The 14880-nt window shown below is 31.8% G+C and overlaps 1 protein-coding gene across 2 annotated transcripts in view; it reads left to right on the top strand.

Moving 5' to 3' along the window:
* The window catches only part of HisT (Histamine transporter), a 145719-nt gene that overhangs the window by 48393 nt on the left and 82446 nt on the right, over positions 1 to 14880 (top strand). The window contains exon 2 of one of the 2 annotated variants that reach the window (XM_088232561.1): positions 3404 to 4072. In XM_088232561.1, coding sequence (XP_088088687.1) covers positions 3731 to 4072 — 342 coding nt within the window. In that variant the 5' untranslated portion in view covers positions 3404 to 3730. Of the gene's footprint in view, positions 1 to 3135; positions 4073 to 14880 lie in introns of those variants that run through there. The other variant, XM_088232560.1, reaches the window with a different exon arrangement.

Below are 14880 nucleotides of genomic sequence, written 5' to 3'. Positions count from 1 at the left end.
TTTTTAATGATGAACACGCTTACACACACCCGAACACTTAATCTCATACAAACACACAAACGCACAAATACACCGTCTTACAAATATATTTATGTCTACCTACATCACGTTTAATAATGTACCATAATTTAATATGTATGATTTCAAAACATCGCTGGTCTGTCTTTCAACCTTATCTTTTATATATAATCTAATCATGGTTGACTGTATGTTTCTATGAAACAAATAAATAAATACTAACCGTTTTTTCAAGGTTCTGGGCTAGTGTTCTGAACGTATTCGCGTGGATATAGAACGCATTGCTAACACCTAATTGAGACCTTAATTGCGTGCTAGTAACGCTGGACGTTCTTTTAATCTTGCTCGGATAATATTGTATTCATTGCCTGTTATAATGTTAAGCCAACGCCAATAATCCCTGATCATATTCATTATTCTGGTAGTTCCCCTTTTTTATTATGTTTTATCTTTAGGTGCCAATCCAGGTACAAAAAATATCACACAGTAAAACCTTATTTCTTACAATGAGTTTATGTCGTCCTTGCCGCGAATCGAACTCGGATCCTTAACCATGGTAGGTAAACGCGGCAACCACAACTCTATGAGGCCGACTTATCTCCATTCGATTTCAGGATTTTTACTTGAAAATACCCGAGTCTATAACACTCGTAGAGGATTCCGGTTTTAACTAAATCATATGCAAAACTGTGAAGGTTCGCAACAAAACGGCCAACAACCGTTATTCCTAAAGTGTTCGTGCCAATGACTTTAAATTTTGACATTGACATCACTGCGCAATAGACAATACCCTCCCACTGACATTTCATTTGAGCGGGACGCACGGAGCGTCACGAAATTTTCGATTTTGATAAGAAAAAGTTAATTCAATCAAGTTTTTCCTAACACTTTCAAAAGTATACATTAAATATTATAGGAAAAATAATTGCAATTACTCGTAATCTTTATACATAATTCCTCTGTACGTGTGATGTCACCCTACTCCTCCTAAACGGCTTAACCGATTTACGTGTGGTTTTCTGAGAAACATAGATCTTTGCGCTCTGCGTGTTCGTAGATATTAAAATCTTAAATCGAAAATGTAAGAAAAAAGTTAGGAGCATAAATGTTTGTGATTCATCGATCTACCAGGGTTGCATTCGAGGAGAATGCATTTGCAAAAAAATTTAAAGATGATGTTTTTTTTGTATAAAAAAGTTTGTTTTTGAATGTTTACAAACAGCATTTGTTTTTTGTGGATCTCAATCAGATACTTTTCTTAAATTACTTATAATTTCTACCCATTTGTCTTTTTTTATTGGATTTTTGGTAGCACTTAAATAATAGTAAATTCAATACATTTTTAAAAATTGTATTCCAACATAAGTACATCCCTATGTTGGTGAGACGACCGGAGTTTGACGTTTGCAAAAAGAGTGCCATATTTGAAAAAACGTTTATTTTATGTTTTGGAATTCAACCATAAACAAGTACCTAGGTACTTCTTAAATGAAATATTTGAATATTACCAATTTTAAGTTTTGGAACTTAATCACAAACAAGTAGTTAGGTACCTACTTGTCAGTAAAAAGTTTTTTTTCAATCCAATAGCAGGGAAGCCAACGTTCGGGCAGGACAACGTCTGACGGGTCCGCCAGTTTAGTATAAAATCATTCACAAGCATTTTTGTCGGCATGATTTGCAAACTACATGTACGCATTGAATCGGCCAAATAACTGTTCTGTAAAAAGGACGGCCGATTCACTACGCAATGAGTGTCCTTTCCATTACTCCTATGATTTATTAGTTTGATTATTTTAATTTAAAGAGATATTGTTGAGTGTATTTTGTTTTCTAAATATCCTTTTTATTTAAAAATACACCTAGTGTATGTATAACCATCTGAAAGAGCAATTCCTGAATCTATACAACTATCTGCCACAATATTACGCGAAGACGACATTCTTAGAACAGTGTCATTTACTTTGAATAATCATACCGACCATCAACATCTCACCATTCACAAATATCACCAGAACAGATATATCCGTAAGACGATAAGACGATTGACTCGCGCACTGGGCTCGATCCCCGGTGAGAACACATAATTTTATGTTATTTTTCTCAAGCCTGGGTGTTCTGTGCTATAATTCGCCACTGCAGTTGGGCCTCCTGGCCCGTGGTGGTGAAAAAAAATGGATTACTATTATATCTTAATTGATAATTATGATACTCATGTCTCACCGTCTTTAATAATAATAATAACTTGATATTATTTCCTACTAAAATTACTCCGCTGAATTGTTAAATTTGTGTTTAAGTTAATACATCTTTCATTTCATTCCTATGTCGGTTTCATAACACCCACTGTTCTTTTCAAAGCGACGGTTTTTTGAAACGGAAAAAATAAGTTCTTCACAAAAACTGTTTTTTTTATTGCTTTAAATACTTTAATCGACAATTTTATTTCAAATGTGTATAGCAGATAGATTGTTTATTAATTTAAAATATTTGATTTGTGTCTCGAGGCAACAGTTTTTATAATATTGAAGTTTGTATAAAAGTGTCTGTTTCACTGCGGGTCTCCCCTACTTTTATCTGCTCGAACACTGAAATGAAATTCATAATATGCAGGTATTTATAATTATACAAGCGCCACTAGAAATATTGGTATTCTTAAATATTTTACTATAAAAACAGTCGTATAACGTATTAATTTTATATATTCATACATATAGATTACGGATAATTTAAAAACATATTGAAGTTTTAATTTGGTTTCTTGCAGCCAAGAAAAATATAAACCCCAAATTGAACTAATTAGCTAACGAGCTCATAATTAAAAATGAGCTTCAATTATTAAAATCGATACACTAATCTAGCCTACGTTATCTCTTAGATCTAATCGCAATTTCCCAACGACTTTCTCACAATTCCCTCGATGCCTCTGAACTTTGCTCTTGACTCGTTAAACATCGCGTAACGTACGTTGTACACACCGCGAGACACCACGTGCTATGTCTGTCCACAGTATACCTACTCGAATACCTGTCAAGTGAAGACACACAGCTGGCGTCGCGTCGATGCCGTCGATAAGCGGTTGAGAGACCGCCATGCCAGGGCAGGACCGTCAGCGTCAGTCCGCCAGTCGCTTGTCGCTCCTCGCCCGGCTGGTCGTTCGAGTCTGCTCGCGCACCGATCGACATTATAATTCCGTATCGCGCTACTTCTTAATTACCCCTAGTGACACTATCCAATTGATTTCACATATCGATCATAATAGCGCAAGACCAGATTGCATGTACCTACGTAACTCTGCTGACAACGCCATTCCGATAGCGGTTTTCGCGAACTTACTCACGTATTATAGAATGTTTTGCTAATTATTTTTTGTTGTGATTTTCAGACACGCGGGAAGACGCGAAATCCTCTGCCAAACTGAAAGAAAACGAACATCGCGACCATTTTGGACAATGTATACAAGTTAAAAAATAGTACTCGCGATGTTTCGATATTTTTAATCTGAATCAAAACCGCGTTTATTTTGCGAGTTAACACTCGTTTCGATGGAGTCGTAAACTGTGATATATTTATTCTGTAAGTGTTTCCATGCGATAAAATTTGCAGATTCTCGTCGCCTAAATATCGTCCGTAGTTCGCGGTGTTTGGCCTTATTAAGGTTGACTTTGAACGAAACCAAGATCGTCGCGGTCTTGACCTTGCATTCGGCAATATGATTTCGAACAACTCCACTTACGCCATGAAGAACGACTTCGACGCCACGACTCCGGATGTCTCCGGGGTCGAGGCCGGCTTGCCCGTCAGCGCGGACGGCCCCGAGCCCCGGGATAATCCGAAGGAATACAAAGTATACAAGATAAGATGGTTGGTCCTGTTCCTCTTCGTGGCGTACTCCGCATCCAACGCCATGCAGTGGATCCAGTACGCCATCATATCCGATGTCATCATGGATTACTACAACGTCAGCAGCATCTTTGTCAACTGGACCTCCATGATCTACATGATCACTTATATTCCTCTTATCTTTCCTGGCTCATGGATGCTGGACAAATACGTAAGTCACACTAATAAATATTATTGCATCACTAGATTCACTTGTCACATGGTTTTATCTAATATAACCAATTCTCAAAAACGTTATTTTTCAATTGTGAATCATATTTTCAGTTGACTTCCATGCATCGGTGCATACAAAATGTATTTTATTGAAAAATCCAACGAGTGGTGTAGGTTTATTTTATATTTTATTTTCAAAAAAATGTGAAAAAAATATCATTATGCCTTTTGGTAAAACAATAAAAAAGCTTTTTGAGTTTGTCCAAATTTTTGTAGACAAGGAAATAAAGTTTTCAAAAATAAAGGTTTCAGCTCTTTTACTTCACAAACATCAATAGATGGAAGAATTGAAGAAAAAAAGATGTGTAAATATAGGCAGAATGGTGAATGTTACACAGTGTGTAAAGTGGACACTTTAACCAGCCATTGACAGGTCATAAGCCCTGTAGATGCCTAGACTTCTATTTTACCTTCTCTTAAATGTTCTTCATCTCTGTTGTAATGTGTTAATAAAAAAGCTGTTTAAATGGAATTTCCTTTAAGTGTGTTTTATTTACCATTGCTTAGTAAATTGTGAATTCTCTTAACTTTAGTCGTCTGTGATTCATTTTTACTTGAATAAATTGTGATTCATTTTAACTTTATATGTATGTATAATATTATACATTGTAATTTTATGTACAATGTACATTGTTAATATACATTGTATATGTATCTCCAAAATATACCTACGTAGTTTTCTAAAAACATAATTCGATGATCAGACTTGTTTATGAAAATCAGGTGACATAATTAATAATAAATAAATAATAATTTTCGATAAATACCTTACTCGTGTAATCAACCTGGATCCCATAATATTTGTCCTTTATATTATCGTATCTTATCCGAGATATAAATATTTATGCTCTCAGTTTATGACTGGTTTACCGTCAATGTCAGATAATGTACTATTGTACAATTACACGATAATAATATAACTACTCGTTATTACACTTACACTTATGAGTATCTCATCAGTATAATTTGGAACAATTATTTGTTAAGGTAAAAAACACCTCTGAATAATTTATTAATTCATCCGATGTAACAACACAGTTCTTTTAGATTCGATACGCAAAACAACAAGCATTCTTGAACATTTTAAAAAGAGAATATGTAATTTTAATTTATTTCAACAGAGAGGGAAAACATTTTTGAAAAGAAAATATGGAAGTCTAGGCATTTACAGGGCTTATGACCTGTCATTGGCTGGTTTAAGTGGCCACTTTACACAATAAAAAATTCACCATTCTGCCCATGTTTGAACATCCACATTTCCTCAGCTCTTCCATCTGTTGACTTTTGTAAGTGAAACAGCTGAAACCTTTATCACGTGGGCGGGGGTGAGATTCATCCGGCTGAACCAAATTGCCTACGAGGCAACGCCTGAAAACAATTTTTCGATTTTTATACTTCTTTTACCGGGTATTCAACAATTCGGTAACCAGTATTTTATTTTTCATACAGAAAACTTATTTTACATTAACAAATTACAACAGGGGGGGAAAATACCTTAAAGTAGGGAATATGGAAGTCTAGGCATTTACAGGGCTTATGACCCGTCATTGGCTGGTTTGAGTGGCCACTTTACACACTGTGTAACATTCACCATCCATATTTTGAATCCATCCATAATTTGAACATCCATATTTCTTAAATTCATCCATTTGTTGATTTTAGTGAAGTTAAAGAGCTGAAACCTTTATTGTTGTGAAGAGATTCATTTGACTGAATTATTTCACATACCCTAGTGTTGCATACAACACCTAAAAACAATTTTCCAATTTTCAAACTTCTTCAATGACAGGCCATAAGTCCTATAAATGCCTAGACTTCCATATTCCCTACTTTAAGGTATTCTCCATCCTTGTTGTAATTTGTTAATGTTAATGACTCCCGAGGGGGTGAAATCCAGTTTTTTGTCTACAAACATTTGGCCGATGTAAGTGACTATTTTGTTACGTACCAAAACGATGGTTATATTTCATAAGAGTTAATTATTATCGAGATTTGTTTTTACGCATCAGAATACAAAAAAATAACTGTTGATTTTTCTCTTATTTTTCAAATTATAAAGATTATGTTTCAGTTTTATCGTAAAAATAAGATCAAGTTTATTTATCGGCACTTAGACATACAAAAAAATGGAATAAAACACCAATTTTCTTTTCTTTTTTATCTCTATAATAGAAGTTAGTAGTTATTGTTATTCGATGTGGATACGGAAATAGGTTGAGTAACGGTCCGGTATTTTACAGGACGGACGTCCTGTTTTATAGCTATCATTTCTGCCATGTCCTGTATTAAGAAGAATACTGAACTATACACGGTGTTCTAGATCTAGATTACGCTGATGTTTACATGACTGATTTAAGCTGTGAACTTCTACTAAACTACTTGATAAACTTGAACGAATAGATGCATTAGGTATATTTTTGATCTTAAAAAATATGTATAACCATATATCTGATTATCGTAGGCAACTTTACGGAAATGGCTCAGAATTAGACAGCGGAGAGACGATCACTCCCTCTTACTTCTGTTCACTGTACTTTATAGTCCTAGCGCTTTTATATACCTCCGTGAAAAATTTCAACGCTTATCAGTTTATTGTTTACCTCTTCGTTCTATTTCTTAATGCACCCTTTTAATTCCTATCCGCAGTTCTTTTTTCTACTCTAAATCATAGAGTGTGCATGCGGCTGTACTGTGGAATCATCTCCCATCTAATATGAAATATATCTTAAATCACGCCTAAAGAAGTATCTCCTTTCTCTTCATTAATCTATCCCCCTTTCCTTTTTATTCCTTTTTCCCATTGAGTATTGATTTGAAGTTATTTGTACACAAATATTGTTATTTCTATTTTTGTATATGTTTAGTTTTTAAATATTTTATTTTCTATTGAAAACGCTATGAAACTTGAATTATAAAAAAACGCTTATTTGTTGTTTGGAATACATTTCCATTTGGAAATTATTCCGCCAATATATAATTTAAATTAAGTAAAAAAAGTTAAATAAATTAAAAATACAATTAAAATTATAAGTCCTGTATATGTATGCCATTACTTACATATTCCTTTTTGTAATGTTGAAGTTTGTTGTTTTACGTATGGAATCTGAATTAATTTGGTTTTTGCAAAGGAAGAATGATTAAATTATTCAGAGGTGTTTTTTATCTTAAGTTTTTTCAAGTCTTTTTTAAAAATCTTATTTTCCGTTAAAAACGCTTTGAAATTAAATTTATGTGCCTTAAATAAAATTTGTATTTTATTGGTTGATAGGAAAAAATGCCATTTGGCATAAAGTCCGCCAAAGTACAACTTAAATGATGTACTAAAAGTGACATAAATGTATAAATAAAAAAAATATAAGCAAGTATCTCGTATATTTTTACCCAGAACCATGTACATCACCTTTCCAGTGAAATTGTGAAGCAAGTTGATGTTTGTGAAGTTAAAGAGCTGAAACTTTTATATATGTGGGTGAGATTCATTTAATTTAATTATTTCACCTACATACCTAATAGGCAACGCCTGAAATTTTATTTTCTCAATTTCTATACTTCTTCATAGACCAGGTGGATTTATCAATAATATATTAAGTTTGTCCAAATTTTTGTAGACAAGGAATGGATTGAAAACATTGTTGATAAATCCACCTGGTCCATGAAGAAGTATAAAAATTTAAAAAATCAATTTGATAGATGAGAAACGATTCTACAGTCTAGCTGCATAGACAGAATATATGCTTGAAAGAAAAAGAGAATTGTGGATTGCTATTAAAAAGTTCTTTCAAGAATGTGAACGAAGGGGTAAGCCATGATCTAGCTATATTTTCAATCCGTCCGGACACAGACCAATTTAAATGTTTTATCGGGAATTTTAAGTAATTCACGGAATTTAGATAAGTATTTCTAAATTCATGATAATATGGGTCACTAAGAAATAATCGCATGGTGGTTTCCTTGCAGGGTGGAAGCGAAATATTGTTTTAAAATGTGGTTCTTCATCGCAACATTTTGTCGTTCTTGAACAACAAAAAAGATTCATATTTGCCGCAATAGGTTATTATTTTTTTTCTTTACATTTTATATTTTATAAATACTGTCTTTTAAAAATTTTTTTTTGCTAATTATTAGTAGAATAAAATAGATTTTTAAATTTGTAATTTTCAATTCCCGTAAAAACAATCATTCCATTGACCACGCCCCTAACACGTCACGATTCATGTTTATTCGTTCCCGACCATTCAAATTTGTTTAGGACATTGTCACGAATCCGAAAGTCACAACTATCAAGGCCAAACATGTCGCGTTTTTCTAGTGACGAATTAAAAAAAAAATCTTTTAAAATTTAAATAAGAAAACATTTCCCCTGAACATCCGAATAGATTTTGAAAATACAATTAATTATTCTAAATCCATTTCATATCCTTTTTAGGTTAAAGTAGTATGTGATGGTTCCCTATTGCAACTGAAAACGACATTCTATACGGGTAGGAAGAGGGTTGTAATCGTTAAAAAAATACTAAATTTCCTATCTAAAGCGACAAAGCGAAAAATGAAGAAAAAGTTCTCCACTTTTAATACTTATCCACTGGAACGTAAACACTCGGAATGATCAGAGATATAATCCCAAATTACGACATTTATTTTACTATCTTACAAATATACTTGTGTTCAATTTCTGTTTTATATGCCTCATTGACAGTTTACTATCGATTGTAGAATAACCTATTTATTTGTGTCAAAGATGCCCCTTCGGTCAACATTCCAATTACTATAAAAAATATTATTTGTTTTTTTTTATTTTTCATTTCCGTTTCTGCCTTTTCATTTCCACTTTTACGCTCTCCTCTCCTCACACCTCCTTTCTCTGTAGATCATAATTTTCATTTTATTTTTGTATTTATTTATGTACATTATATTTATTTATTCAATTTTAAAATACGCCCTAGGGGCATTTAAAAAAAAATGTACAGTTAAGTACAAACAAAGTAAGTAATAATTTTAAAATAAACCACGCTTTTTTTGTAGAAATGTAGAAACAATAAAAAGCATACTGCAATGCAAAATAATAAGTGAAACTTTGCATAGTAAAAAAGAAAAAATATGGATATAAGAAAAGTGTTAGAATTAAAAAGCAAATTGTAAATAACTGTATAGAATTTAAACAAAAAAAATATATACACATGTAGGTACCTATAAAAAAATGGTATTTACAAATTAATGTTAAAAACAAATAATAAAAATTAGTTTACAGTTTACATAAGTATACATGAGATAATATTATAATATATGGTACACAAAAATATTTGATAAATTAATTTCAGAAAGAGATAAGATAATAATAATAATAATAATAATACACATCAAAAACAGAGGAAACATCGCAAGAAAAAGAAAGTTTTATTACGACTTGAATAATTAGTTTTAAACGGTGCATTTAAGAACGTTTTAAAATGACTAATTGTAGTTTTTAAAAATGTCTATATCACAAGTAAATTTGTTGGCTTAGAAATGTAACCGCGAAATCAGAGAGTTTCGTGCATAGTTAATACCTACGTACGTAGTTGCAAATAACGCCTTCTAGTAGCTCTATTCGGTATTTTGGAGTTAATAAGATTCAGGAGTTCACAACAATCGAGCTCCGAATTTAAAATTTAAAATAAAAAAAAGGTCATTTATTTTTCTACGATCTTCTAATAAAATTGAAATTAAAGTGTCTAATGGATACGTGTAATTTATGTTATTAATTTATACATTTTTATTGTGGTATATGTCCATTGTCCCCGCTCTACTAAAACTTTGTCCTCATTTTCTAATAGTCAGTTTTTTACAACTCGTTAAAAATGACCCCTAAAATTTAAGTATTTGGGTAAATCATAAGAACGCAAATGTTTATTTTCAAATAGTTTGAGTCGGTGAAACGAAATCACCTTCAAGCAATTAACCTAACCATGTAAGTGTAAAAATATTAATTTATTTAATTATTCTTACTCAGGTATTTGTACATTGGAAGGTTTTAATGCCAAATAACATTTTTTTCACCAACCGATAAAATAAAAGGTGTTACTTCATTTTTACTTTCAAAACGTACCTAGACGAAAAAAATAAAAGAACTAGCAATGTGTGTCAGTGTATAAATAAATTAATATCGACTCTAGTCTTCGATGGGAAAGGAAATAAATGGAGAGGTGAAGAGAAAATATTAAGGAAAAGAAAGGAAATATTTCTTAAGACGTGATTTAAATTAAGCCGCAGAAACACCCATGATTGTGAATAAGAAATGATTCCATAGTAGATCCGCATGGGCAGTATACTTTTGAGCTTGAAAAGGAGGAAGAATTAAGAAGGAATAATTTAATTGTTGTATATGCATAAAATAAAACAAAAATACCATCATTAAATCGTATGTAACAAGATCGCTGTGTAGGTGGTTTACCCTGCAATATTCCATCGTCTCTAAAAAATTAGCATCGGAACCGCAAGACTGATCACCTAACCTTCCTGTAACAGATGATTGAAATACTCTGCATTGATTGTACCAATGCGTTGCCCTTTGCACAATCAGGTGCGGATAAGGATTTAATGATGATCTACATGATAAAATTATTTCAGAATTTTAAAAACACCTTTTAAGTGTTTTAGTTTTGACGTGATTCATTGTACATGTGAAATTTCTAGTCAATTATGATGTTTTGTTTTTTTATTACTCTACATCATCATCATTCCCTTTCTGCACCCAATAGTGCATAGGGCACTGCATTGGTACACCAATCGTAACATATCTTGATTATTTTAGCTGTAAAAACACCTTTTTGTGTAAATATCCATGTTAGGAACCGATCCCGAGACCTCTTCCATGGTAGGCAAACGCGCTGATCACTACACCGCGAGACTGACATACATACCATTTTACTAACCCTAAACGCCTAACAGGTTTTCTAAAGATTTAGATTTTTTAGTTCTCGTCTTTCATTTCGCACAAGAGCCACAGTGTTCGTTCCTGTGTAGCCGAAACAAAGTGATGAATATATGTCAAGGGGTCAGACCCCGCTGTGACCAGAACGGACCCTCAGCGACTCTTGTATTAACCGTATGTCACGCCGTTTCGTAAGTTCATTCATATCCCGTACATTAGGGTGGGCCGATATTTTTTTTTCCGAATTTTGGGTCTAACAAGATGCCTTTTGGATTACTCGGGAGACAAAAAATATATAAAAAAATATATAAAAAAATATTTGATACTACTTTTGGCCCTGAACCAGAGCTTGAAGTTTTCGAAAAAAGTCAATTTTTTGCCCTAAACCGACTTTCATGTCGTATTTAAGTAAGAAAATCAGCCTAATTAAATTGTATAATCTGCACTAAATCTTATTATATAAGCATCCAAGGGCGTGAGTTGCACTTTTTTTTGTAATAAATGGGTAGCATTGTTTTAATGTGCCATTGTTTTCGTCAATTTTAGTCAGGCGCTCAACGGAATCAGTTCCGCGGAGTGTAAATTTTTTTCATTTCGGTAGTTTTAAAACGTGTTCGAATTTGTAATGTGATTAAGTTATATCTTTACGAACAAAAAAATTATTTTATCAATATAGATAATTAAAAAATGTTCAGACAGTTATAAACTTCAAACTTCTGTTGAGGGCCAAAAGTAGTATGGAATATTTTTTTAAATAATTTTTACGTTCAATGCGATCCAAAAGACAACTTTTTAGACCCCTTTCACTTTGATATCTTAAAAAAAAACTTCATACATCATCGGCCCACTCTACCGTACATCTTTGTCACGATAATGCTACCAAAACCGTATTGCGCTCTTGTGTCGTGTACATACGAACAAACACTCTGTGACTCTTGTGTGGCGTTGCCATGATTGGCTTGGGCCTCGTCAAGACGAAAATAATTTTATAATGGTTTTTAGAAAATAGAAATTAAGTATTTGTCTTTCATTCTACGTGTTTTTTCTTGTGGAAGTATTTGCTGACAAATAAAATCTTAAGTGAATATTAAAAAAAAAGTTCAGTTTACCAATATGGAAAACTTCTTACTGTTCGTTATACATGAAATTACAGAAAAATAAAGAATCAAATGCAATTTCAAAAAATCTACAGAAAATATCTCCTATTAATACTATAGCTAATAAATATAAGAAAATAGTCCATATTATATAAAAATACTTTGCCAAAATATAATAGGTAGGTATTTATAAAAACCTTGATAAACTCAATATATTGTTACCTGAGCCTAAATAAAACTTAATTGTTCTCATTCTGAATTCTAGTCTGACTCGAGTTTTACATATCCACATTGAAAATAATTCACAAATCAAATTTATTAAACCGAAATCTTAAATAATGTATTTTAGATTTACTGAAACACAATGAGATGACCTTTACATGACACAATGTGTATTTGATATACAAATGTTTGTATTTTATTATTTTTTGATACAAAAATATATTTGCGTTCATGATTAACTGAAATATTTCAATTTTAGAGGCCATTTTCAACGAGTTTTAACTAACTCATCACTGGAAAATGGGAATCAAGTATTGGTAGAGTGGGGTTCAATTACAGTAAGAAAAAGCACATTTTATTTTTGAGTTCTCACGGTAATCTAACCCGGAACCTTCCGAGCGTGAGTCAAAACGTCTTAACCACTACACCACAGAGGCCGGTGTATTATTGTAAGAACGAAGCTGTTATTATTTATGATAAATGCTTGACTCCTTTTCTTATGATTTAACTTTTTTCAACAGTTTTTTTTTGTTGCCATTTTACGTATTTGTAAAACTCAAAATACTTTAATATTAGAGTAGGAATTGAAAGTACATTATGTCAAAAACTATTTGGGTTTTCCAACTTTCTTACATAGAATTTCACTCTAACGTGACAAGTACAAGCCTCAATAATTAAAATAAAATGTACACGTTTTATTAAATAACCGTGTTAACTTTGTAACTAGCTCAAAGAAAATTAATGATGTCTTATTATATTTAATATGATATTTTCCAAAATGGGTGCATAATATTATTTATGATTTGTTTGTTAAAATTCTGTTTTTTATATTCAGGGAAATTCAATATTCCGTTCCATTTACTCTAAATTCAAGACGTGTTCCATAAAACGTATGTATAAATATTTAAGGCTTCTGGGCCACAAAATATTCAACATGTTACCCAAAGATTGCAAAACCATGACCCGAATTTAATTAAATAAATTTGCTAAAAGTTGGTTACTGGGTTTAGGTCGAGAAAAATCGGAAAATTTACTCAAAATACATTCTTAAATAATAAATTAATATTGTATAACTGTACAGTAAATTAACTAGTAGGTAGTAATGTTATTGATTATTTTTTGGATAAAAATGTCTACCTTAAAACAGGTTGTACCTAGTTAGGCAGACTAGACATGATCCAGAGAAATCTATTACCTAAGTTTGTATGTAGTAGATAAAGTTATTGTTATTTTTGTTAATAAACTATGATAATTATTTTTATTATTATTATTATATTTTAAAATTGAGTATCTTTATTTTAGTTGATTTATTATATTGCTAATTTTAAAAAAAAAATATATTTGCGTTCTTATGATGTATTCAAATATTTTAATTTTCACGAGTTGTATACCTGACTATTAGAAAATGGCAATCAAGTTGGGGTAGAGTAGGGTTTTAAACCACGGACCTTAAATCCATGAGTCCACAACACTATTCACGGGACCACAACTCGCTTATGATTATTAAAGATGAAAGTTTTTAATTTTATTAATGTATTCATGGTATTAGAGCTATTATATTAGCTTATTTATAATAATTGTAACAAAAAAAATAACTTTTTTTTTTTTTTTTTTCAAGAATAACGGTACAAGTACCTTTTACATTACATACATACATAAGTATTTACAGTGGAGTATATACAGTAACAACTTTTTCAATGCTTACTTAATAAAATAACATAATTAAAATATTGATTCCACTCTAAAATGTTTTACAAGTAATTGTTTATAAGCTGGAAATTTCAATAAAAATATGTCACCTAAATCCGAATGTTTATTACCCAGCGCATGTAGACGATTCAGTACTGAATTGCTAGAATATATTGAGATATGATTGTTGCAGTGATAAAGTTGAACTAGCCTAGTCACTCTAACTGGTACTTTAAAACCAATTATTTTGACCAAGATGAGATTTTTTTTTACGCAATCGTTCACTAGAGAAAATTAATGCTTTAAAGATCCATAGGCATATATTTCCCAAATTTATTACCAAAATTTCTTATTAAAAAAAGTAATTTCAGTATGCTGTTATTACGGAGCAGATTCGATTGAAATTTAGCTGGTTACAAATTACATTTCCCCTCTCGAAATTCGTGTAATGTTCACTCTCAAATGTACGTTTCTTTAAGTAATGAACTTTAGGGGATAATTCCAGATTCTAAACCTTATTTGAGCCCGAAATGCTCGTATATCTGTTCCATTTTATGTAAAGAAGCAATTATTTAGAAAGGTCTTTTTGAGAATTAGGAAAAGTGGACCAACAGTTTTCGAAATAAACATCCGAACGAAGTTTAACAAATAATATATAGGTAATTCGAATGACTTTACCTGGAGTATGTGCTCGCTTAACAAAGTTTTTGAAACACGAGAGACTATAAACTAAAGACAAGAAACGAGAACACAAGGCGTTTTTCGCAACAGTCGCAACTAACTTCCTTAATCAAAATACCCTTTTGTATTTTGCTTTATGAATTTCTT

The sequence above is a fragment of the Micrasema longulum genome, unplaced genomic scaffold (genome assembly GCF_059751315.1).
Source record: "Micrasema longulum isolate JH-2025_06_02 unplaced genomic scaffold, ASM5975131v1 h1tg000995l, whole genome shotgun sequence".
NCBI classification, from domain to species: domain Eukaryota; kingdom Metazoa; phylum Arthropoda; class Insecta; order Trichoptera; family Brachycentridae; genus Micrasema; species Micrasema longulum.
Note: the sequence above shows the minus strand (reverse complement) of the source record. Positions and strands in the feature narration are given on the sequence as shown.